General features: G+C 34.3%; 4 protein-coding genes across 10 annotated transcripts; 2 read left to right on the top strand and 2 right to left on the bottom strand.

Moving 5' to 3' along the window:
- The first annotated feature begins 599 nt into the window (after nucleotides 1–599).
- LOC123899800 (topless-related protein 1-like) lies at nucleotides 600–8,626 on the top strand. Of its 4 annotated transcripts, none has more exons than XM_045951025.1 (26): nucleotides 600–838; nucleotides 1,233–1,326; nucleotides 1,641–1,820; nucleotides 1,922–2,035; nucleotides 2,118–2,276; nucleotides 2,728–2,905; nucleotides 3,004–3,136; nucleotides 3,254–3,363; nucleotides 3,474–3,645; nucleotides 3,760–3,869; nucleotides 3,986–4,055; nucleotides 4,190–4,263; nucleotides 4,360–4,455; nucleotides 4,537–4,632; nucleotides 4,819–4,946; nucleotides 5,068–5,302; nucleotides 5,385–5,546; nucleotides 5,616–5,696; nucleotides 5,934–6,080; nucleotides 6,348–6,458; nucleotides 6,566–6,745; nucleotides 7,023–7,151; nucleotides 7,229–7,324; nucleotides 7,464–7,652; nucleotides 7,734–7,900; nucleotides 8,076–8,626. In XM_045951025.1, the coding sequence occupies exons 1-26, from the start codon at nucleotides 808–810 to the stop codon at nucleotides 8,281–8,283; spliced, it is 3,450 nt and encodes a 1,149-aa protein (XP_045806981.1). In that variant the 5' UTR covers nucleotides 600–807; the 3' UTR covers nucleotides 8,284–8,626. The 4 variants fall into 4 exon arrangements, with proteins under 4 accessions (XP_045806981.1, XP_045806982.1, XP_045806984.1 ...); XM_045951026.1 differs by having other exon boundaries at nucleotides 608–838; nucleotides 8,079–8,626; XM_045951028.1 differs by having other exon boundaries at nucleotides 680–838; nucleotides 1,188–1,326; nucleotides 8,079–8,626.
- A 457-nt stretch (nucleotides 8,627–9,083) lies between these two features.
- On the bottom strand, nucleotides 9,084–11,298 carry LOC123899799 (calcineurin subunit B). 2 transcript variants are annotated; one of them, XM_045951023.1, is made up of 7 exons: nucleotides 11,152–11,298; nucleotides 10,923–10,999; nucleotides 10,563–10,687; nucleotides 10,131–10,227; nucleotides 9,883–9,992; nucleotides 9,491–9,565; nucleotides 9,084–9,335 (listed from the first exon to the last, which is right to left on the bottom strand). In XM_045951023.1, the coding sequence occupies exons 1-7, from the start codon at nucleotides 11,286–11,288 to the stop codon at nucleotides 9,285–9,287; spliced, it is 672 nt and encodes a 223-aa protein (XP_045806979.1). In that variant the 5' UTR covers nucleotides 11,289–11,298; the 3' UTR covers nucleotides 9,084–9,284. The 2 variants fall into 2 exon arrangements, with proteins under 2 accessions (XP_045806979.1, XP_045806980.1); XM_045951024.1 differs by having other exon boundaries at nucleotides 10,923–11,031; nucleotides 11,152–11,229.
- A 1,702-nt stretch (nucleotides 11,299–13,000) lies between these two features.
- LOC123899798 (NADH dehydrogenase [ubiquinone] flavoprotein 2, mitochondrial) lies at nucleotides 13,001–17,492 on the bottom strand. The gene is made up of 10 exons (XM_045951022.1): nucleotides 17,358–17,492; nucleotides 17,221–17,253; nucleotides 17,066–17,131; nucleotides 16,613–16,729; nucleotides 15,030–15,107; nucleotides 14,827–14,932; nucleotides 14,659–14,705; nucleotides 13,933–14,010; nucleotides 13,763–13,828; nucleotides 13,001–13,358 (listed from the first exon to the last, which is right to left on the bottom strand). The coding sequence occupies exons 1-10, from the start codon at nucleotides 17,412–17,414 to the stop codon at nucleotides 13,251–13,253; spliced, it is 756 nt and encodes a 251-aa protein (XP_045806978.1). The 5' UTR covers nucleotides 17,415–17,492; the 3' UTR covers nucleotides 13,001–13,250.
- Nucleotides 17,493–18,525: 1,033 nt separating this feature from the next.
- On the top strand, nucleotides 18,526–24,109 carry LOC123899797 (formamidopyrimidine-DNA glycosylase). 3 transcript variants are annotated; one of them, XM_045951020.1, is made up of 11 exons: nucleotides 18,681–19,014; nucleotides 19,122–19,173; nucleotides 19,849–19,906; nucleotides 20,413–20,481; nucleotides 20,563–20,688; nucleotides 21,006–21,056; nucleotides 22,126–22,203; nucleotides 22,287–22,386; nucleotides 22,454–22,540; nucleotides 23,280–23,314; nucleotides 23,398–24,109. In XM_045951020.1, the coding sequence occupies exons 1-11, from the start codon at nucleotides 18,786–18,788 to the stop codon at nucleotides 23,800–23,802; spliced, it is 1,290 nt and encodes a 429-aa protein (XP_045806976.1). In that variant the 5' UTR covers nucleotides 18,681–18,785; the 3' UTR covers nucleotides 23,803–24,109. The 3 variants fall into 3 exon arrangements, with proteins under 3 accessions (XP_045806974.1, XP_045806976.1, XP_045806975.1); XM_045951018.1 differs by lacking the exon at nucleotides 22,287–22,386 and having other exon boundaries at nucleotides 18,526–19,014; nucleotides 22,438–22,540; XM_045951019.1 differs by lacking the exon at nucleotides 22,454–22,540 and having other exon boundaries at nucleotides 18,683–19,014.
- Nucleotides 24,110–25,168: the final 1,059 nt, after the last annotated feature.

Genomic DNA, 25,168 nt, shown 5'->3' with positions numbered 1-25,168 from the left:
AATAGGGAAATGTACCCACACAACACACACATCTTAATCTGACATTGACACCGACAAGGACAACAATCAATAACTCACACACGCTCTCTCTCTCTCTCTCTCACACACACAAACTTTAGTTACTTTCTCACTTCTTCTTCACTTTTTCCTTTCTCATCTTATCGCGATTAATTAATTAATTCACTTCATCTCATCTTATTCATAATCTCGTATATATCGCTATCAGGTACATTATCTCTTTCTCTCATCTCAATGGCAAACTCCGTAATATTCTACAAAACTCAAGGCCAAACAAACACTTTCAAGACCAGTCCGAGAAAACACTTTGTCGTTTTCCCAACAATCATCCCCTATTTCTCCCAATCATTCTCCCTCCTTTCTCACCCGTTCGATCTACCATCTCACAATCATCTTTAACATCCAACGGTCCATCTCTATTCACAATCCTAAACACAGCACCAGAAGAATCTCACCCATCTTCCATTTTTGCCCCCCAAGCCAAACTCAATTTCCGAGCCAGTTCATAAACATTACTCAGTGGACCCCACACTTAACTACACTTGTGAAACCTATAAGCAACTGTAGTTATCTAATAGCTTATCTTAATAAGCTTAATAAGCAAAGCTTCTTATCGATAAGTCAATTACTTATAATCTTTTCTCTCTCTGTCTCCTCCTAATCCTAATATAAAATCACACCCATGTATATATAGATAGATAAAGCTATAGAAAGAGAATTTGGAGAGAAAAAGAAAGTTGTTGGTGGTGTTGTTATTGTGGTGGTGAAGTAGTTGTTGTTGTTTTCTCCATGTTTGAAGCTTTGAGCTTTGGATTTCAAGGTGAGAAAAAGAAAAACCATTTCTCTTAGCCGAATCTGTTACTTTAAAGTTTCAAACTTTTAATTTCAACTTTAATAAAAATAAAAACTTTCTTTTTTTCCTATTTTTACATCTTGGATTCTTTTTAGGGGTTAAAGTTGCTTTTTTGTAACCCTTTAATTTCTGTGTTTGTTGTTTTCTGTTTTATGTTTTATTTTCCCCTTTTATTTTGGTTTTTTTTTTTTAACCTAATTTTTAGTGTTGTTCTTGCATGATGATGAATTGTTTTTGTTGTTTTTTTGTTGTTTTTATGGAAGATTTTCTTCCATAAATGCTTTTGCTAGTTAAATTATTTCATTATTTTTCGCAGATCTAGTTTAGCCTTTGCTCATTTTGATTTTCATCTGATCCAAAGACAAAGGGGTTGCCATGTCATCTCTCAGTAGGGAGTTGGTGTTCTTGATCTTGCAGTTTCTCGATGAGGAAAAGTTCAAAGAGACTGTTCATAAGTGAGCTTTCTTCCATTTTACTGTTTATTTTTTTAATAATTATTTGTTTTTTTTTACTAGTAGTAGTAATATTAGGTCATATATGTCCACAAATCCTAGCTCAACTGTCAAAAAAATGCCGAAATTGTTAGGTCGGGCGCCATGATCGGGGTCCAACCCCGGCCTCACTTGTGTGTGTGAGTTTATGATAGCTTAGCCATTTCGTCTATATTACTAGTAGTAGTAATATTAGGTCATATCTAGTAGTATGTGTTTATTTTTAGCACATTAATTGATTATTATGTGATTTTTAATTTATTTTTTTGAAATAATAGGCTTGAGCAGGAATCAGGGTTTTTCTTTAACATGAAGTATTTTGAAGATGAAGTGCACAATGGAAATTGGGATGAGGTTGAGAGGTATCTTTCTGGTTTCACCAAGGTAGATGATAATAGGTATTCTATGAAGATATTTTTCGAGATAAGGAAGCAGAAGTATCTCGAGGCATTAGACAAGTAAGCTTACTATGACTCCACTTTTATGTTTTTCTAGTTACTTACCAAGCATTCTAGTATAAGTATTGAACTTTGGTTGTTTTTGTTTGATTTTTCGGTAGGCATGATCGGTCCAAGGGTGTAGAAATACTAGTGAAGGATTTGAAAGTGTTTTCTACTTTCAATGAAGAATTGTTCAAGGAAATCACACAGCTTTTGACACTGGAGAATTTTAGGTACAAAGATGATATTTTTTTACTTACGTTTAAAAGTTGTGTATGATGCAGACAACTTATTATGATTCTGATTATATTATAGGGAAAATGAACAATTGTCCAAGTATGGTGATACGAAGTCTGCAAGGGCAATCATGTTGGTTGAGCTCAAAAAGTTGATTGAGGCAAATCCCTTGTTTCGCGACAAATTGCAATTTCCCAACCTTAAAAACTCAAGGTTGCGGACTCTCATCAATCAAAGGTAATTCTTCTGATGTAAGAGATACTGGCTTGTCAAATCAATTTAGAACACAAACTTGTTCTTTGTATGTAATAAGTTTCTTGTAAACTATGGCCATGAATTTGCTTTTAGTATTTTTACTGAAATAACTCATACTGTAAACAAGCATTGTGTTATTGTTCTCCGACTGCCAAACTTCTATTTTACTTTTAATTGGTGATAGGATTCATGATCCACAAATTTGCCTCCTGTTGTAACTTTGGTCATAGAATGTTTACAATGTCAATGTGTTGTAATATTTGGCTGTGCAATGTCTGCTTCAATGCATCTATTCAGCTAAATGATGGGCCATTATGTAGTGGAGCTTCTACATATACTTTTGCATTAAAGATACTATTTGAACAACTGGAAGTTATTATATATTATTATTGAATAACTGATTTTCTTTTTCATTTTTGAAATTGAATTGCAGCTTGAATTGGCAGCATCAACTTTGTAAGAATCCACGACCAAATCCAGATATAAAAACTCTTTTTGTGGATCACTCTTGTGGACAACCAAATGGTGCACGAGCTCCATCACCTGCTAATATGCCGCTACTAGGATCCTTACCAAAGGTTGGAGGATTTCCTCCTCTTGGTGCACATGGGGTAGGCCACTAAATTGATTTGATTTATAAAGAATTGCATAATATATCATCTTTTGATTCTTATTTTGGTATTGAACTGTTCTCTCTTTATGTGTATAGCCTTTTCAACCAACTCCAGCACCTGTGCCAATGCCCCTGGCTGGTTGGATGTCAAATCCTACTACTGTGTCCCATGCCTCAGTCTCTGGAGGAGGAGCTATAGGCCTTGGTGTTGGTGGACCATCAATGCCCGGTACCCCATCATTTTGCTTTCTGTTATCTCTACTTCATTCCTACTGGTGCTATGATTTCGTAGGTCATGTTTATTGTGTATAATATTTAATTTATGTCATTTCATTGCCTTCTTAAGCTGCTTTGAAGCATCCTAGGACACCTCCAACGAATCCTTCTGTCGACTATCCATCCGGGGATTCAGATCATGTTTCTAAGAGAACAAGACCTATAGGAATGTCAGATGAGGTAATATCGTATATCATTTATGGAAACATCATGCATGATCTTGTGATTCTTGCCCGTGCGAGTTGTTACTTATTGCATTTCTTCTTTTGATCTTGCATCATTTTGTGCAGGGAAATCTACCTGTTAATGTCTTGTCGGCGACGTTTCCGGGGCAGGGTCATGGCCATGGTCAGGCTTTTAATTCACCTGAAGACTTGCCAAAGACTGTTATGCGAACTCTAAATCAAGGCTCAGCTCCTATGAGCATGGACTTTCATCCAGTCCAACAGACTTTACTTCTTGGTCAGATTCTCTTCCTAGCCCTTTTAATTGTGTTGTTAGTTGACTTGTTTCAATTGCATTTATTTACCATTTATACATTTTATTGATTGATTTTTTCTTGATGGAATGTGTCAGTTGGTACAAATGTGGCAGAAATTGCTTTATGGGAATTGTGCTCTAGGGAGCGGTTGGTCTTAAGGAACTTCAAAGTTTGGGATCTGAGTGCTTGTTCTATGCCATTTCAGGTTGTCCTTTCTTGACTTTATCTGTTGATGTTCTTGATGAACAATTGTACCGAACCCTGAATCTTGTAATTCTGCACTGACTGAAAATAAAAATAATTGTGACATGACCATTTCAGGCCGCTCTTGTCAAAGATCCAGCTGTTTCTGTCAATCGTGTGACTTGGAGTCCTGACGGAGCTTTGTTCGGTAAGTTTAATGTTTTAACTTCTTTAAGTTTGATACATAGATCTAATGATATATACGTTTTTTTTACTAGAATAAATATACGTTAAGAAGTCAACTTAACTAATTTCTAATGTTCGAGTTTGTTTGATAAACAGGTGTAGCTTACTCAAGGCATATTGTTCAAATATACTCTTACCATGGTGGGGATGACGTAAGACAGCACTTGGAGGTATGTTGACATACATATAATGAAGATTTCTGTTTGCTTATTTTAGGTTTTATTTATACATTCTTGTAATTGCTTGCCTGCAAACTCCATTTCTAGATTGACGCGCATGTTGGCGGAGTAAATGATCTGGCATTTTCCCACCCAAATAAGCAGCTATGTGTGATCACCTGTGGCGATGATAAGACCATTAAGGTAGCTTTATCAAAGAACTAGCTTGTTTTTCTGAATTTGAGATACCATATGTTGCTAACTAAGTCATGTAATGTAACTAAGGTGTGGGATGCTGCTACGGGTATGAAACAGTACACTTTTGAAGGTCATGAGGCTCCTGTTTATTCTGTCTGCCCACATTATAAAGAAAACATTCAGGTATAAGTTGGCCATGACACTTTTGATTAAATAATGTTGGAATGATTCCTAGAGCTCTATTAGTGTAGTTTGGGAAAATGTTGGCATAACTCCTTTAGCTCTGTTAGTAGAGTGCCTCAAGTAAAATCCTTTGGATATGTTTATCGTTGGCTTTGTTGCTGATACTATCTGTTTTCAATGTTCTAGTTCATCTTTTCAACAGCATTAGATGGAAAGATAAAAGCATGGTTGTATGACAATTTGGGATCTCGCGTTGATTATGACGCTCCTGGTCGGTGGTGTACAACTATGGCTTATAGTGCTGATGGTACAAGGTCCATATTCTGAACCATGGTTACTAGTCTTATGAATCTAATTTTATTGTTAATGTTAAGTATAATTATAATATTTATTTTGATCACTTTTTGTTCAAACATTTTTGTGAATATATTATAGGCTCTTTTCATGTGGGACTAGCAAGGATGGGGAATCCTCTATTGTCGAGTGGAATGAAAGTGAAGGAGCTGTGAAAAGGACTTACCAAGGATTTCGGAAACGATCTTTGGGTGTTGTACAATTTGACACAACCAAAAATCGATATCTAGCTGCTGGTGATGATTTCTCCATTAAATTTTGGGATATGGATAATATTCAGCTTTTGACTACTGTTGATGCTGATGGAGGTCTCCCTGTAAGTTCATTATTTATTTGCAAATTAAAATCCAGTCTCTGGAAATAGTTGTTCGCTGATTAGTACCTTATCTGAATTATAGGCAAGCCCACGTATCCGTTTCAATAAGGAGGGATCTATTTTAGCTGTCTCTGCAAATGAGAATGGAATTAAAATCTTAGCTAATGGAGAAGGTATTCGTATATTGCGCTCATTAGAGAATCCCTTATATGATGCATCAAGAACATCAGAAGCCATGACAAAGGTAGACTTATAGATATTTTACTTTCCCCTTATGAATAAAACCTATTCTGACATATTTCTTTTGTTGTAGCCTACAATAAATCCGATTTCAGTTGCAACTAGTGCTGCACTTGCCGAGAGAGCCTCATCTGCGGCAGCAATTGCTGGAATGGTTTGTTTATCTTACATTTTCATCAGAAGTATCAATTATTTACTCGAATGCTACTTTAGTCATTTTCTTTATATTTTTATTTTGTTTCTCATTAGCAACTCTTAGTTGTTAGATGATGTATCTTGGAGAAGAGAATCGGATGAACTTCTACTGTGAATGTTATGATGTATTTATGATAACTGCTTTTGTTTTTGTTATTACTGTCAAATTAACTGTTTGTCATTGTCAACACATCAGAATGGGGATGCCCGGAATTTAGGTGATATTAAACCTAGAATAAGTGAAGAATCCAATGACAAGTCAAAGATATGGAAGCTCACTGAAATCAATGAACCATCTCATTGTAGATCCTTGAAGCTACCTGAGAATGCAAGAGTAACCAAGGTATGTTATTTCCTTGCTAATTTGATTCACTAACATAGAATCATAGATATGACTATCTATATCAAATGCAGTTTCCATTGCATATCACTATATTTATGTCACCTCAGTTACTGAATGTAAAAAGAAACAACAGATGGACAAGTGTGACCTGTATTCCTTTATACTTCGATTGAAACTGTATTAAGAACAGCCTTGAACTTCCTTCCTGCAATGCCTTACCCTTCCAAACTGAAATTATTCTGATTATTTCCATCCTTGTTATGACAGATATCAAGGTTGATATATACTAATTCAGGCAATGCTATTCTGGCATTAGCTTCAAATGCCATTCATCTTCTCTGGAAATGGCAACGAAATGACCGTAATTCATCCGGCAAGGTATGAGAATATGTGAAATTATTTTTGTCTCACTACTACTGTTTGCTAATCACATAAATGGAATAGAAACAGTATTGTTCTCTGATGTTTATACTATATTCCTGCAGGCCACTGCTAGTGTGCCACCTCAGTTGTGGCAGCCGTCTAGTGGCATCCTGATGACTAATGACATTAATGATAGCAGTACTGAGGATGCAGTCCCATGTTTTGCTCTTTCCAAAAATGATTCTTATGTAATGTCTGCATCGGGTGGAAAGATTTCTCTGTTCAATATGATGACTTTTAAGGTGAGCTATTAGCCCAAGTCACTATTCAATTGTGTATTTGGGCTGTTTAAATAAACAATTTAAGTGCTTATAGCATAAACGTGTATCATATAAGTGCTTATGTACAAGCTGTTTTTATATATAACAAAAGATAAAATACAAACAATATTTTATAAGCTATAAGCTGTTTTCATAAGCTATCTTGGAGAGCTTATGTAGTAGATAAACTCAAACAAGTCAATCCAAATAGGTTCTTGGCTTGTAACTAACCAACTTCAATCTTCTTGGTCAACTGCAGACAATGACAACATTCATGCCACCGCCACCTGCAGCAACCTTTCTGGCTTTCCATCCGCAAGATAACAATATTATTGCTATAGGCATGGATGATTCTTCCATTCAGATATATAATGTCCGCGTGGACGAGGTACCATTGTGGTCGATGGATATTTCATACTTGTGATTTCAGTAGTTAGGTGTTTATACAGAATTTTTCCTTTGCAGGTTAAAAGTAAACTCAAAGGTCATACTAAAAGAATAACTGGTCTTGCGTTTTCTCATGTACTGAATGTACTAGTTTCTTCTGGGTCAGATGCTCAGGTATTAAATTGCATCGAATGATCTGGTTTTCAATCTTTAACTAGTTTTCATCAATTACTGACCCGTTTTGATTACGCTGTTGGCAATGCAAATTGCTTTAGTAATCATATGGATATTTATCTCTCTGTCTATTGTGCAGATTTGTGTATGGAGTACCGATGGATGGGAGAAGCAGAAGAACAGATTCTTACAATTTCCTGCTGGGAGGACACCACCAGCGCAGGCAGATACACGTGTACAATTTCATCAGGATCAATTCCGCTTCTTGGTGGTACATGAAACTCAGCTTGCTATTTATGAAGCTTCAAAACTAGAATGTTTAAAGCAGGTTGGTTCATTAAGTTCAGTTTTATGTTGGCTGCAAACAATTTACCTATCTTTTGTCTGATGTATGAAACTTGGATTGTAGTGGTTCCCACGAGATTCTGCTGCACCAATATCACATGCAACTTTCTCATGTGATAGCCAGCTGATAATTGCCAGCTTTTTAGATGCAACAATCTGTGTATTTAGTGCTTCAAACCTTCGATTACGATGTCGTATCAATCCTTCTGCTTATCTTTCTGCAAATGTCAGGTAATGCCTTGCTTATCAGATGTTTTGTTGCACTTTGAAAAATTGCATGATACTTATTACAAGTTATTACTGATTTCTCAATTTTTATTTATTGAAAAGGTATGTTTATATTAAAAGCTTAAACTCTTTTATGGATACTTTTTGTTGAATATTAACCATGTTTTTGTTTATGTAGCAGTTCTAACGTTCAACCACTTGTAATTGCTGCGCATCCACACGAACCAAATCAGTTTGCTGTTGGACTGTCAGATGGTATAGTTCATGTGTTTGAGCCTCTTGAGTCTGAAGGCAAGTGGGGTGTGCCTCCACCCATTGAGAATGGATCAGCAAGTAATATGGTAGCTACTTCAGTTGGTGCTTCTTCTGATGAAGTCCAAAGATGATCCATTTCAGCCGAACACAAGTTTCTTTTACACATTTTGACTTGCTGGCCATCACAAGAACTAGGTATATACTTAAGAAAATGCAGGGCACTCGCTAAATCAGTTGATTCATCAACTCTCTAGATCTATTGTAAATTTCTTGAGTTTAATGATACAGATGTAGAAGTTCTTAACAGTACTTCCAAACTTTTCCTCGCTATTTATTTAGATTGGTTTATCTTAACTACTTCCGATGTAGTATTTAGATTTATTTAGTCTTATTTAGTCTGCATGTAATGTAACTATGGCAACTTGTCTCCCACTGGTTCACATTTATAAATATGTAAATTTTTTTAATGATGCAGTTGGTGATCCATGACTTGTAGTTTAGTACTTAGTAACCTGAATAGTGAGTTGCAAAGCTGTAGATAGTGCCGCGCTTTGAAAAGATTCAAGAAATATCTGTTTTAACTAAGATTTATAAAGTTGATACATGCTAAATCGTTGAAAAGTTGGTGAAATATCTATTTTCACTATTATTAGCTGAATCTCCACATTTGCTAAAGTATTGGGTCAAATGCTCAAAATACCAAACTCTCCAATTTCACTAGCAAGCTTTGTAAACTTGATAATTTTTCAAGTAATTCCATTTGAAAAATAAAATTGAGAAATGCATATTTGATTTGTATAACCAACATTGAAATCATATCAGCTTGTTCAACTAAATTGGAACATTCAAATAGAAAAAATCATTTCAAGTTTCAATTCAGGGAGGGATAAAAAAAGGTTCATAAAATATGTCAAGGAAGCAAATATCCCAATCAAGCTAAAAATAAACTACTCAAATTGGTTCCAATGGGGCTAGTGGCTGGAATACAACATTTTTACAAGAATCCCAAAAAGAAAAGGGACAAATGTATTTGTGCACTTCTCATTTTCACATGAACTATGTATTACAAGAATCCCATTAATATAGTTTACAATTTTTCCTTTCAAAATAACAGTGAAAACTGCAGGCAATTTTAATCAACAGGGACCTCAACATCCATTTTAACACCAGAATGGCCAAGAACCTGTGACAATTTAAAATAAAAGAAAAATCAAATCATATCCAAAAATACAATGAGAAAGAACAGCTAGAAAAATCAAATCATATCCATTTTATGTTTCTTTTTGTGATATCCATTTTAAGATTTTCCAGAAGAAATATACAAGAAAATGTAGCCACCTTAGTGAAGTCATCCAGTGTCAAGTAGCAGTCTTTTGAGTATCCTGCTTCTTTGAGAACTTGGCCTAGGACTTCCTACAAATCAAAGAACATATAACAAAATTTGATAAGTTTAAGTCTAAATATACCAATACCAGCATAAACAAAACAAAACTAAATAGGTACTACACAATAAAAACAGCATAAATAAATTTGATTATACAAAACAAAACTAGAGAAATCTATTAGATGATGAATATAGTAATCTTAAGGAAGCAAGATAATATTGAACAAAGATTTCAGCATACCAAAACTCAAAATAAGGATGTCAAAGCTGTTACAATTGAAGCATTTTCATGAAAACTATTTCATTATTAAACTCTATACAGAAGCATATAGTTATTTGATGATACCTCTCTCTGCTCATCAGACATGTATGAACCAGACAAATCTTTTAGAACTTCTAAGATGTCTTTGAAAGACACCTTTCCGTTACGATCCGAATCATATACTTTGAAAATAACTGCAATAGTAATGATAAACAAGTAACTATAAGTAATTACCTCTAATTAAAGTCAATTATTAAAACCCCCTAATCTAATTTCCAACAGTACATAAAACAACTTAGCTATATAATACTGATAAATAAACAAACACATACGTTCAATTTTTTGGTGTGCACTAGCTTTGGTACTAAATGCTGACAAGAATGCCACAAAGTCTTTAAAATTTAAACCATCAACCATCTTCAGTAGTCTCTGCAAGTAATTAACCACACAAACAATCAACTACTGGATAATTAAGCATATATAAAGTTAAAGTAACACTGAAAGAAATTGCACAAGTTAAGCTTCTGTTTCAGTGTTTATTACTTAATTAAGTGTTTATAGCATAATCACTTGTCATAACACACAAAGTGCTTATGTATAAACTATTTTTATAACAAAAGATAAAATAAAGTCAAACTGCTTACATATAATTAAGTGTTTATTTCATAAGTTCTCGAAAACAGTCTTATAAGTGCTTATGCGAATAAATATGTTGAAATAAGTCGATCCAAACAGACACTAAAAGTACTATGTATATATTGTACCTGAGAAAGTGGATTCATAACAAACTCAGGAATGGATAAGAACTCATCAGATGAAATAAAGCCCTTAGCATTTCGGTCAAGTTGACAAAAACGTTGATACAAACACACTATTTCCTGCTGAGAAACTAAGAACAAATAAAATAAGATCAGTTCTTAATCTTATCTATCGAGAACAGATAATTATAAACAAGATACATCAATTATTCAATGAATCTGAAAAGTGGATAAATTATAAACAAGATACATCAATTATTCAATGAATCTGAAAAGTGGATATTTACTTATAATTAAGACGAAAGCTAGTATAACCTACAAAAAATTAAGAAAAAAGATAAGGAGAGAGCACAGCACATAACATACATAAATGATTGCAGTGTTCTTGAACTTCTTCAATATCATATTGAGTTAGCATAGATGATGCACTCCCCATCAATTCACTGCTTTCGTAGTATATAATTACATCATCAAACTATATAATAATTATTATTAACTTGAGTGCATAGATAAATAATTAACTAAGATAAAAAAGAAGAGTTGAAATGAAAATTAGAGTAGGAAAGAGAGTTGTGGAATTTTCACGAGAAGAGACCTGAGATGAGAGTCCTCCTCGACCTCGACCTCGTATTGTGTTGTGTTGTGTTTTTGAGAGTAGAGACCACACACCAATGGAACTGACTTGTTTGTTTTTTGGTGTGAATATATATACACGTGGATTTGCCTTGTCATTATCGACTTCCTCGAAATGTATTTATTATTACTGCTATATCGGATCTTTATATGTTCTCTAGTCCTTATTAACACTGACGGAAACTTTCATGTCATGTTTAGGTCCAGTCCAGGGTTGATAGATAATAATCAACCAAATCAAAAATAGTACTTTCAGATAATTGATTTGATAATTAATTTGTTTAATTTAGTTATAAATCAGATGTATTGAACTTGTTTAGAATTTGACTTTTGGGTTTGATCAAACTCAATGTTACATTCATTTGTTGAATACAACATTTGTTGGTCTATATAAACATTCCATTACCAATTCAAGGTAATTTCATTTTAACCTCTCACGTCTCACCTACCTCACTTTTATACTGATGATTTAGGCGTCAGAGTATTTACAAGTACACCCTATCTATCGTTGTCATCTCCACCTTGTATTTTTGCCCCGCATCCATCCACAAAGAATTTATTCCACCATCTTGTCCATCCACCATCAATGTGAGTCATTCTCATACTCTATTTTGTTCAGAACAGTGGTGTTGTCCGTGAGAACAGACTTGTGAGCCCCTTAGCCTCGATGGGTCAACTATTTCAGTACACCTAAAAAGTATCACCTCACTTGAGAATCAAGACCAAATATAGTTTATATACAACACACACTTTTCAACCTAACGAGACACCTTTTACAAATGACAAAACCGTGATAGCTCACATAACGCCTAAAGAAGACAATACCTCATAAATATAATGTTGTAGACTTGAGATCGTAACATAGACCGAAAATAGAGCTAGTTAAACAAATGAGTCTCCACAACTTTATTATTGAAGCCCTGGTTGAATTTATTTTTCTTAATAAAATTTAAATGTTAGTAGGTTCAAGCAACTCGCTAAACGCTTACAGATACTTACATATTGACCTTCAATGAAGCCCTAACACATGTAGCTAAAATTGAACCTATGCTTTGTAGAAAATGGTTTTTTTGGTTTCCTATATTGCTCCTAGGCCCCCCAAATTACGAAATTTCCCGAGCATTTCGGAATCTAGAATTCAAACTAGAATATTTTTGGAACGTATGATCCAATTTTATTTTTTTTTGTTGTTGATTTTGTTTTGTAAGTTGTATGTCATTCTTTATTTAAGTTTTGTTTGGATTGTGTTTGTCAAATTAAAGTTTTATTTTGAGTTGATTAAGCTAAAATATCATTCAACTAAAATTGAGCAAATTCATGCTGAGCTGATTAAGGTATGAATCAACTTCTTACCAACTAGCATCGTAAAACCCAATAACTTGTTGGAAAATACAACTGAAGAAATTTGTTTTGCACATATATGAACATGCAAGGGAAGGGAGCAAATTACCATGTAATACACGAACAATTTTTAAACATCATTTTCCTAAGTTTATGTTCGGTCTTGCCGAGGACTTTACCCTTATTATCAAATACTTATACTCCTTAAACAACTTGCATTTTATTCTGTAATAATAACCTGCCCGGATTAATTATTTTTGAAGTAATGTAAGGATATGTTACATTGTACACTATTGCACAACCATTGTTGAATGGTTATGATAACTCCATCCCATCCACTCAAACAGACGAAGAATATCAACATAATTCACCAGTTTAACTATATTATTATATGTCGTAATCTCAAATTTCATTTCATTTATGATGATTAATACCAACATAATTCACCAGTTTAACTATACTATTATATGTCGTTGTAATCTCAAATTTCATTTCATTTATGATGATTAATTAATGTACAAAGTACAGAAAGACATTAGATAGCACTCAAGTAATAAACAAGCCAAGAGATTTGTGGCGTTTTATGGAACGGAGCCATCCAGAGGCCAGTTAATACAAAAATTGGTTGAACATCTAATAATTTGACAATGTTCCAATTAAGGCAAGCTCAAAGATGAGCAAGCCTCACATTATTGAAGCAAAAGGTATCACAGACGCACTTCAGCAGGCATCCAGGTCACGGCATGGAGGAGGTTTGGGATCACTTAACAATGTAGTATTCCCCCCTGCAGGTCCACTCCTAATCCGCTGTGGATTTTGTGTGCCGTGCTAAATACAAAAAATAAAAATAAAAAAAATCAGAGAATGTCAGAGTCGGTTTGATTTTAGAAATTTTTGGGATCTTTGAAAACAAAAAATAAGGTGAAAGGAGGAACAGTTTTGCAGCTAAAAAAAGACAGCATTTTCTCAACAATGAGAAGCTTAGTATCAAAAACATTGACAAATAATAAAATAGATTATGGCAAGGAGTGCTAGCAACACACTCTTTAACAAACACACTCCAACACACTCTCTTTTTATTGGTTGAAATTCACATGGGTCCCATAAAAATTATATGGGTCCACATTTTTTTATAGAACCCATGTGAATTTCAACCAATAAAAAAGAGTGTGTTGGAGTGTGTTTGTTAAAGAGTGTGTTGCTAGCATTATTCTTATGGCAAATATCCTTACCGGTGGCTTCTCGCCCTTTCTCAGCTTTTCCACTATCTCAACTACTTTCTCTGGGGTTACATCTTCCTGGAATCGAACATCAATAAGACATATTAAGAGTGTTTCAGAAGTACAAGCACACTAATAAATCCTTCCCCCAAAAAAATATAGTGAAAAGAGGAAAGGCGTACATAGTAATTATATGTATATCCTTCTGATCCGTTAGAGTAATCAGCCACTGTAATCATGGGAGCATTCACACAGCATCCCTGCATAAGACCAACAACTTCAATCATGCATCAGCTGCTATTACAACTACAGTCAAGAACATCTAATTGGCAGTCCTTGGACATCATATAGAACTGTAATCATGTCACAAACACAGAAAACAAGTATACATCTCCTCTTGGATTTTAATTTCTCTAAATGACATAAACAACCTGCCAACCACCATGATAGGCCATTCTCATCTCTCAGTTATATACTAATATACTAATGTCACATAAGGGCTGTTTTCTTCTGCTAAATAACTAAGGGATTATTTGGATAACTTCATATAACTTTCTTTTAAAAAATGTACGGCACAATCTATCTTGCACCAAGAAAACTTATGCAGTCAAGAGCTGGTACTGTGCCCTGTTATTATTTTAGCAACAGTTTAAACTTCCTGGCTGGCAAATACTAAAGCCAACCAGCTCGGCCCGCTGCATTATAACTTCATAAAACTACAACAGGAAAAATACTAAAAATTACCCACTCCATATCAATTATCAAAGATATCCAAAGCTATTGAAACAATGACAATCAGAAAGTCCAATTTTGTCCATGTAACTTTATCCATATACAATGATTGCATCAGTGCAAATCATACAAGAAACATGCCGAAATTAAAACAAGTTGTTCGTAGAAAAACTCACCATGCATTCCATTTCTCCAACAGAAAAGAAACCATCTTGTGTTACTTCTGTAAATCAAAGGTAAAAAGAAACTAATTCTTAGGGGAACAAACATACGGTTCAAATTTATCAAGAACAAAAGCAGGTTCAGTGGTATGTAATGGGAGAAATTAATAAAGGTGAACTAACCATTTCGTTTCACTCCCAAGTGTTTCAATAAAGCTTCTTCAATTTCTCGTGAACCTCGTATCATACAAGGTGTTGTTCCACAGACCAATAGATGATATTTGCCAACCTGAAAATTCAAAGGAGGTGGTTGATCCAACAAGTTTTGGCATGTACTAGTGTGAATTAGCAGGAATGAAAGTAATGCAGCAAGATATGACTTTCACCTTAGATCGATTGAACATTGAGTAAAATGTGGCAACCTCGTATACCCGAATAGGAGCAACCTCTATAACCTTAGCCACCTGAATGATTCACAAAACTCTTTGTTAATAAAGGATTTAAATAGCTAATGCCATGATTAAGAACTTTATATTTCAATTTGCAAACAAATGTAAATTTAGGACTTTCAGTGTTGTGCCATAGCAAAAGGAAGCTACAAGTAAAGCTCAACTAAATGATTTTGACTATTTATTTATTTTGAAACAATAACCAAACTTTGCTGCATGCATAGACTTAAAAACATAGCATGGTTAGTCTTCTAGACATCACCAACTTAAATAACCATCAAAGCCTTTTTCAATTGAGAAAGGTCTGCCTAAATAATCAAAAGATGTAATAAATGGTGGTTCATGACAACATGTAAAAGTCTACTGTAACAGTTTATTGGATAGCATCAAAGCCTATAACAGAAATATGGTGGCTGTAATAATAAAAATATTACACACGCAAAGTATACCAAAAGTTCCATAATATGACTAAAATAGAAAATTAACAAGCCAACAATAATAATAAACTAAAAACACATTGCAATAAATAAAATACAGTAAAAGTAACATCACTCGAACATAGAAGACAATACCATGAGTCTCATAACATAGGGTTGACTTGGTGGTTGGGGCGGTGGAGTCAAAGAGTGTGGTTGAAGTGGTGGAGTCAAAGAGTGGGGGGAAAAGAGAATAGAAAGGACAGAATAGAATAAATGAAAAGGACAGTAAATTGAATAGAAAACAGGCAAGAAATAACAGAGATGAGAGAACAGTAAATTGAAAGGACAGAATAGAATAAATGAAAAGGGATAGACAGAGAGGGGGGAAAAGAACAATAGAGAACAGAGAGCAATAGACAGATAAAAAGAAAGACCAAGGGTCATTCACCAGATAATGGAGGTGCTAAAGAAGGTAGAGGTTGCCAAAGATGGAAGAGGGTAGGTGAAATTGGAGTTTAAATGAAGAGAGTTGCAAGTATCAGGTCAGGTGCTGTTTAGGGATTGATTCAGGAGAGATGTGTGTCATGTGTTATAGGGTGAAACAGAACAGGCCAAAGTATATAGTCCAATCCCCATACTTTTGTTTTTGTTTCAATTTCACCATTTCCACTGGAACTGCCATGGGCACCATGTGAAAAGAGGCTGCCATAATCTACCGTTCAAATCTAAACTCGGGATACGAGGTTGGTGGCTGAGGTGGAACTGTGGGAAAGTTCAGCCGTACAGGGATAAGGTGTGGTTGAGGGTTCTATATACCCACCCACAACATAACACTAGTCTATACTAACATTGGTCATTTAAAAAAAAATCTAAACCCCTTTTAATAAAGTGACCTATAGTTATTAGTAATTATTATGATCTTTATTTACTTCTACCTGTTATGCTACATCTAATCTACCCTCCATCTCTCTTTAAGCCACTTCTCCACACATGCCCCAATCACCACAGGCAATACTCTAAATCTTTTCTACAATGGATGCTACCCCCAATTCCCTCTACAATAATAATAAAAAGAATATTACAAGGATGAGGTCCACATACCGCATTCATTGCTGAAACAGGAAGCCAGCCTCCATGTTGCTGCTGAGCAAGATCCAGCAAAGGAATCACTGCAGATTGCTTATAGTTGGTTGGATAGTGAGATAAAATCTCCTTAACCTATAATTAACAAAGACTAAACTCATTAGAATTTTAAAAACACGTGCTAGGAACTAAATAACATCATATACACAATATCAATAACAAACTAAGAATCCAAAACTAGTAGAAACATTATTATTATTATGCTTAAACCAATCAGTAAGACATATATTCATAAATTATATACTCTCTTAGGCAATATTTTCAGCTCTAATTAGCTCTTAACTCTATATATTAAACTCGATTAATGAGCTAAATTACAATTTACAGCTACATATTGATAAATTATTTATGACATACCCACCCACATACGAAGTTTGAATATTTAGAATCGAAGAAGAATATTCACATTACCTTAGCTTTGTTGGCATCATTGAATTCCCAAGGAAGATTGGGATTATTGTCAGGAGAGTCAAGGTGCTGCAACCGAATTCAAAAATCGATAAAATCAACAATCATCACAGGCATAAGAGAAGAAAAGTGAAAAGGATAAGACGAAGGATACTTACATAGTTGAGAGCGGTTGAGAAAGCCCTCGCTGGCTGTGAAAAGGGGAAAACAAAAAATTGAAAAATTGGAAGAAAAAAATAATAAGAAATGGAAATGAGAGAGTGAAGGAAATGGAAGGAGTGATCGGAAAGAAAACCTGACGGAATGTCTGACGGATCTGGTTGAGACGATTCGCGGCTAGACGTGCCAGCATTTTGGAAGAAACTCACTATGGATCGGAGAGAGATACGAGAGAAAAGAGTGTGCGCGTGTGTAGTGAAGGAGAACATATAGATAGATGTGGCAACGTCATCACCGTTCGATGTAGTCAACTTTTTGTTGGCACGTGGACGGAACGAGATTGCAGATTTTTTTTATTTTGTTTGGGGTTCCGAATAGTGGGTAATGGGTAATAGAACTGGGCCTATATGCATTTTTTTTTCTTTCAAAAACTACACCCCTTTCGGATTTGTCAACCAAAAAGAGGAAAGAATATTGTCTTTTTATTTTCATTTAAATGAATTGATTTTGTTTTTCGCTACTGATTTTCTCGCGCGCTCCCTGATTTTTTTTATAAATAACTCTTGAGTTCTACAACTTAAAGCGTGTTTTTGGTTGCTCGGTTTTAAAACTCGAATTGGGTCGGTGACTGATGGTCAAATAGTCTTGACCTTTAAACGATAGCTTTTTTTAATTGGTTTTGTAGAGACGATGCCTCTTATCCAAAGAATCGGTTTGTTTTGTTCTCGTCGATAAATATTGCCCTTTATTTTTTTCATCATTCATTCTCCTCTCTTCTCTCAACTATCCCATCTCTTGTCACAACTATCTTCTTGTCTTTTTTTTTATTTCAAAAGTTCATGGGTAAATGGCTACACAACTCATCATTGATTAGTCATGATATACTTATTGTTGTTCTTTAATGGTGTTTGAGAATGTTATGTTGATCAACAAGGAACTGTTGGGGCAAAATGATTGAAAACGTTACGATTAATCAAACAAAAGCTCTTGAGTTGCCTTTCAACTATAATACAAAATGAGTTATCTCTATCAGCCAAAACTCTTTACCTTGATACCCGGTTTGACCTTAGTGAGCCGCAAGAGCCAGCTCAAGTGTACCTGGATGCTCTCCCCGTCCCCCAGATTTCACACTAGAAAAAATACTACTTAAAAATATCTCTCAATAAGATTTACACTATGAAAAAATATCTTTTGATAAAATTTACATTACTGAAAGTCTATCTTCTAGAGAATGAGGGGCATGAGAAGATTCTATTCATTTTAGAGGTGCAAATAGCAGGCATCTCAACTTATTATCTCAAGTGAATTCATTTGGCCCAACCAATGGAAAAGGGGAATATTTGACCATATAGTCCAAGTTGAAATGCGATGAATCAATCAGAGCCGTTGTTTGGAACGCAGCGACAACATCATCAACGGATACGATTTAAAGCCGTGCTTTGATGTAACGGTACAAGAATCAAAAACGCAAAGAATATCGTGCTTCGTGCCTGTAACAAAAGAAGAGAAAATCACAACGCGGGAAAACTCCATAGACAACAATCAGAGTAACTGACTAAGCACAATGCCGGAGCTACCGGAGGTAGAGGCGGCGAGAAAGGCGGTGGAAGACAACTGCATCGGAAAGAAGATAACCAAATGCATCGTTGCCGATGATTCCAAAGTCATCGACGGTGTCTCTCACTCCGACTTCGAAGCTTCCGTCGTCGGCAAAACCATCGTCGCTGCTCGCCGGAAAGGAAAGAATATGTGGCTTCAGCTCGATTCTCCTCCTTTTCCTTCTTTCCAATTTGGTACTGTAGTCTCTCTATCTCTCATTTATTTACTTTTGTAAACCCTAGCTTTTATTCCTTATTTTTGCTGTGTCTAATTTATGAGTTTCTACTTGTAAATGTGTTAGGTATGGCTGGTGCTATATACATAAAGGGCGTTGCAGTGACGAAGTATAAAAGGTGAGATCAATGGAGTATCATACACTTTATGCTAAAGTTTTCAAAAATTAATGACATAGACTCTGATTAGTGTGATTATAATGCATTTTTCAGTTTTACAATATAATAATATAATGTTTCCCTTGTACCCTTATTTTTTATTTAAATTTGGTACATTGATAGGAGTTTATGTTAAAAGGCTGTAAGTAATTTATGTGAATTGGTGTGGAATGATTTTGTACTTGTAGATTATAAAGTTTGTTTTTTATTCTTCGATTGAGCTTTAGAGTTTAAAGTGGGTTTTTTTCATTTCTATGTCACTATAAGAAATATGTTCAGGAAACTAGTGGCATGGGCATTTGTAGGATACTCATTTTCGTGTGTTGAGCTGAATCCCACAAGTATATGCAACTAATGTTCTTTTAAGTTTTACATTTGATTGCCCTTTTGACTTACACTTGATGACATATTCCTAGTCATGGAATTAACTTCAGAAAACAAATTAAGTGCTCTCAATAGGTTAATTTCTTATGTTACTTTTCTGTGTACAGTTTTTAATTTGATATTGAGCTAATTTTCAATGTCTCGTTGTGTAGAACTTCTTGTGCTTTGTGTTATTTTGTTGCTGTGATTTGATACATATTAGTTCCCTCAATAGTTAATGTAATGAATCTAATGATATAAACTTCAATCCAGGTCTGCTGTAAATGATGAGGATGAATGGCCTTCCAAATATTCAAAGTTTTTTATTCAGGTAACAGTTGTCACTCCATTGATGATCGAAGATGTTTTGTAATGTGATGTAATGACTTATCTTTGCTTTCATGTTCCATATCGTCATGGTTTTAAAATATTATTAAATTATAGTTTGTAGACGTGGTGAAGCATTTTGTTGAGATCCCACATCGATTAGAGTTATTGACATAGTATTCCTTACAGGACTTGGACTATCCTCATTCCTTGAGCCAACCTTTGGGGTTGTGTTAGCTCTCTTCCAAATTCTAACACATTGGATTTTCTCAATACCCGTAGTTTGAACGTTCTACATGTTTCCTCTCATTTGAATTTTTTTCCTTTCCATTTCATACATAAGAGCATAGTCAGTATGAAGTTGTGCCTCTGTGTGAAGGTGATTTGTCTTTTCAATTTTTTCCGCATGCATAGTTAGCCTTGATATTTGGTGATATGTTTCTCTGATGAGTATTCTCATTTATGTGAACTTTAAAAGAGTATTAACCAGATTAAATCACATTGGTGCAGCTAGATGATGGTTTGGAGCTGTCCTTCACTGACAAAAGGCGGTTTGCTAGAGTTCGCCTGCTCAAAGATGTATTGTTTGTGACCCTACTTTCAAATTGTCATCCATATTAATAAGTTTTTGATATTAACTGTATTTTTTTCTTGATATAGCCGACATTGGTTCCTCCCATATCTGAGCTTGGTCCTGATGCACTTTTTGAACCCATGACACTTGACGTGTTTACTGAGCGTTTGCACAAGAAGAAAACTGAAATCAAGGCTTTATTACTAGACCAAGTATTATCTGCTTACCTTTATCGCTTCCCAAATATTATATTTTGGGTCTTTTAAATTTGTTTATTTATGATCAGGATATAATTATTATTTTACTATAGATATGCATTCTTTTTCTCTGCTTTTATATTGGTATTCTAACCTTTTATGCAATAAATGTAGTTTTTCTTAATGCAAAGCCCTTTACATTGCGGATTTCTTTGTGTCTTTTACATTTTTCTCTTGTTGTGGTTTCACCATGCATAAGAATTTGATACCTAACTGTATGTTACTGTTAACTTTATCATTTATCTAAGATATAAATTTTTCATTCCCTGCAGAGCTATATTTCAGGTATTGGAAATTGGGTTGCAGATGAAGTGCTGTATCAAGTAAGTGCATCCTTCATTTCCTCGATGATTTTGATTCTTTGATATTTGGCAATTATTTTTTAACTATACAAGAATTTATAGTCTATAGTTATATATAACATATTAAGCTTTAAGTTTTAATTGTCATCTAAAGTTGGTCTTTTTAGCAGTTTAAATGTACGGTCATATAATGGTTAATAGGAAATGTTCACATATGAATTCAACAAAATTCAATGTACTTCATCTCATCAAGATTACGGTTTTATCCAGTCCTCCGTATAGGTTTCTTATAGATCCTCAATCTTATGTAGATTGAACAGATAGATACTTGTTCATGTCATCAAGATCGTGAATGGTCTGAAATCTAGTTAGAATGGGAAATAAATAAAGCATAATTTTTGTTTACAAGAAATATATTGGAGTGTAGGATGCTTATTAGTTTCTTTTAGTCTTAGATATGAAGATTCCTTTGTGTCTTCGTGTGTGGGCATACACATATAATAAAAGGGGAAACTGCTGTCTAAATAGTTCATGTTTCTTAATGAAGAGATTTGATCGTGAGGCTGTCACCTTCTTGAGGAACAATGGTGCTATATAAGAATATAAATGAATATTGAATTCAGACGTGTGTTCTTAACTTATTATTTGTGTAGTGAAGTCATCTACCTTCTTTGATATAGAATTGAAATCGATCTAAAAATCTACACTGTTAGCAACTATTATTGCACTAGATTTTTATAATTCAATTGGTCAAACAATTAAAACAATTTGGAATCAAATGGTCTGTCACTGGACAAAATTCATGATAGAACATTATGACATTATTTGATTCATGAGGCCAATGCTACTTAATGGGAAAAAAATTAGTGGCGGTGGTTGTTTTTGCATCTGTATTTATTAATTATTATTATTAGGAATATAAGAGGCATGAGCTTCAATTTTTTTGAAATAGCATTGCACTGGATTTAGTATCTGCTCTGGCATTCTTTTTGTAGCCAGTGTTAATGAACTATCATTCTAGCCTCAGATAAGATCAGATTAAATAATTCACTCCACGCCATATTACTTATTATATTTCCCTTATTTCCAGGCAAGGATTCATCCTCGGCAGATAGCTTCTAGCCTGTCAGCAGAGAACTGCTCAACTTTGCACAAGTCCATTAAAGAGGTGGGAATGTTAATTTCCTTTGAATTTCTTAAAGTTATGAAACATGTAGACTCCATAAAAAATATAGAGGATAAAACCTGTAGGTTATTCAATTTGCGGTTGAAGTTGATGCTGACTGTAGCCGTTTTCCCCTTGAATGGTTATTTCATTCTCGATGGGGGAAAAAGCCTGGAAAAATAAGTGGTGAGAAATACTTTTCTACTATTTATTAGTTGACATAGATTTATTTTACAGGTTATTGAAAAAGCAGTTGAGGTTGGAGCAGATAGTAGTCAATATCCCACTAATTGGATATTTCATTCTCGTGAAAAGAAGCCCGGCAAAGCTTTTGTTGATGGTTTGCTTCCCTACTTTGTGTTAGAAATAAAAACTAATATATTTTTTGTGCAACATGAATGATACCCTGTTTATGTATTATGGTCTCGAGCTGCTTATATTTTAATTTCCTGTGCAATTTCCCTAAAAATTGTAGTCAGTTGAATAACTTGTATTCTTGATTGGTGTGATTTATTATTGTCGGATCAGTGTGAAAATTGAAGCTTCCAGAGTGTATCAATCCTGGTTTTGTTTTGCCATTTCTGATACAAGATTGCAGATAAAAGTTACAAATTTTTACGTGTCTTCATATTATTGGGGAATGATAACGTTACTAGTGAAGTTTTATAACTTGTGTATAAAACGAAAGAATCATGAATAATCGTTGAGGATTAAATTTTGAACACGGGCTTCTCCTGTTAAGTCAAGATTTGTTACTATTTGTTATGCATATTTCTTAGAAGAAAGTATGCTAATCTTTAAGTTTTTAGATTTTTGTTAACTCATCAATGCTTTGAAGAGGGTTTCTGAAAGTGGCTGATTTTCTCTTATCTGTCCTGACTCACCAGATGTACTGTAGGATAGATATAGAACAGGATATATTTATCTATAATCAATTTTGGCTTTTTTACTTATTCTGTTTCTTTTGCTATGCCTACATATAATATGCAACACACTCTGCTTTCCTGTCCAATAATAACAGGTGAAAATATGTTTTTGGTGCCAAATCCAAACATTTATACATTTTCATGTTATTGCAGGGAAAAAAATTGACTTCATCACAGCAGGTGGCAGGGTATGCCATTCTGAACATTGCTCTTATTGTTTTTTGCCATCACCTTTTATTTATTTCTAATCCACAATTGTTGTTGCTCTTAGACAACTGCTTACGTGCCAGAGTTGCAAAAGCTAAGTGGAACACAAGTGTTAAAAGAAACCGGTAAACCTAGAGGGAAAACCTCAAAGAAAACAAGTGTAGATGATGATAACAATGATGACATTGAGAATCCTACAAAGAACGAAGACGAGAATTTGGGAAGTCTCAAATCAAAGAAGGAAACGGGAAAGGCTGGAGCTAAAGGTAAGAAACCTTCCAAAAGAAAGAAGACTGAGGAAAGTGACAATGACAATGACAATGATGATGGGGATGCTGGTGCTGATAATGATGACAGTGATCAAGTTGAAAAGAAGAAACCAGGCAAACAAACTAAGGGAGAGAAGCAACCAAAGAAAAGTGTTCAAGGCAGTCAAAATAGTAGGAGTACTAGGAGTAAAGCCAAGTAGCAACTTTTGGGCTTGAATATGTTTACCATGGCTGTGTTTCTACTCTGCTCTAGAACAACAGAAGGATGGTTTCCATGTTCCCGCAACATAGGTTCGCTTGATAACATTTTGTCTCTATGATCTGTTAGTACTTGATCGGCTTTACTTCAACAAGTTATGGACTTGTGGTTTTGTATGATAATTTAGTTTCTGCATGTTAACCAGACAATGTTGGATGCCTTCAGTTTTTTGCAACTAAATGCTAACGTTAACGTCTTGTGAAGTGTGCACAAGAATATTTTCAGGTTTAAGATATATTTTTTGTCTATGTAATATTCTCATTGATTTAGCTTATTATTTTGATTAACTCTAGACGTGATTCTGATCTGATTTTGACAGATTGGCTAAAGATTCGATTTCGAAAAGAAAGAAAAAAGGCTAAATAATTGGATGGTTTTAAAAAGCGAATTTAGAATAATTAGTTTTGTTCTGATTATAAATGAAATTTCCAGTGAAGTGTACATGTTTTTCACGCTTAAAGTATAAGTGTTTATTAATCAAAAGATAGATTGTGAGGTAGAATGGTTAAGATAGATTTCTTCTCTTTAGATATTTACCAAACATAAAGTTAATTTGATTTTGTAAACAGGGTTCAAATTCACATTTATATCTATCTATCTATCATCATTATAAAATCTTCTTTAAGTTTTGATATAAGATTTTCCAAACCCTAATCCAATTTCATACATAATTTCTGCTCATTGAAGGAAACATACGTGTATAACAGTAAATGACGTATGATTATGTTATTTATGTACTGATGTTATGGTGACTTCATTCTAAACACTCATTTCACAATACATTGAACGTTTATTAGGAATGTTTGTAGATAATTTTGGATCACAAATCATCGACAAGATACAATACATATGTTTCACCATATTTCATTCAAAATATTTTAAGATACAACACACTCATATAGTTAACTATATTAATGTTATAAGCTGGAAGCCATAAAATGTGATGATTCAAATATAATCTTGATGTGTGGTGTTGAAAGATATACAGGAAATTCCAAGTAGCAAATCAATTGGAAAGAGATAAGTTGAAAGTGTCAAAGATGGCGTGTGCTAAGATTGAGCCAGCTTAATAAAATCGAAATTTATTGTTGGATTTGCAGTTAGTTTTCATGTTGAAATGATTTTATAACATCTCTTGTTATAATAAGCTTTTTCTATTGATTGTAGTTATTGTGCTCTATCTATATGACTATTAGTATGCTTCCCACAATTAGTATTGATTATTTGTCTCATCTTTTATGATAAAGCCAAGAGAAATGCTTATTATTACGACTAGTAACCAAACGAAATCCGAAGAATGAACCACA

The sequence above is a fragment of the Trifolium pratense genome, linkage group LG7 (genome assembly GCF_020283565.1).
Source record: "Trifolium pratense cultivar HEN17-A07 linkage group LG7, ARS_RC_1.1, whole genome shotgun sequence".
NCBI lineage: Eukaryota > Viridiplantae > Streptophyta > Magnoliopsida > Fabales > Fabaceae > Trifolium > Trifolium pratense.
This window is presented reverse-complemented; position numbering and strand designations above follow the sequence as displayed.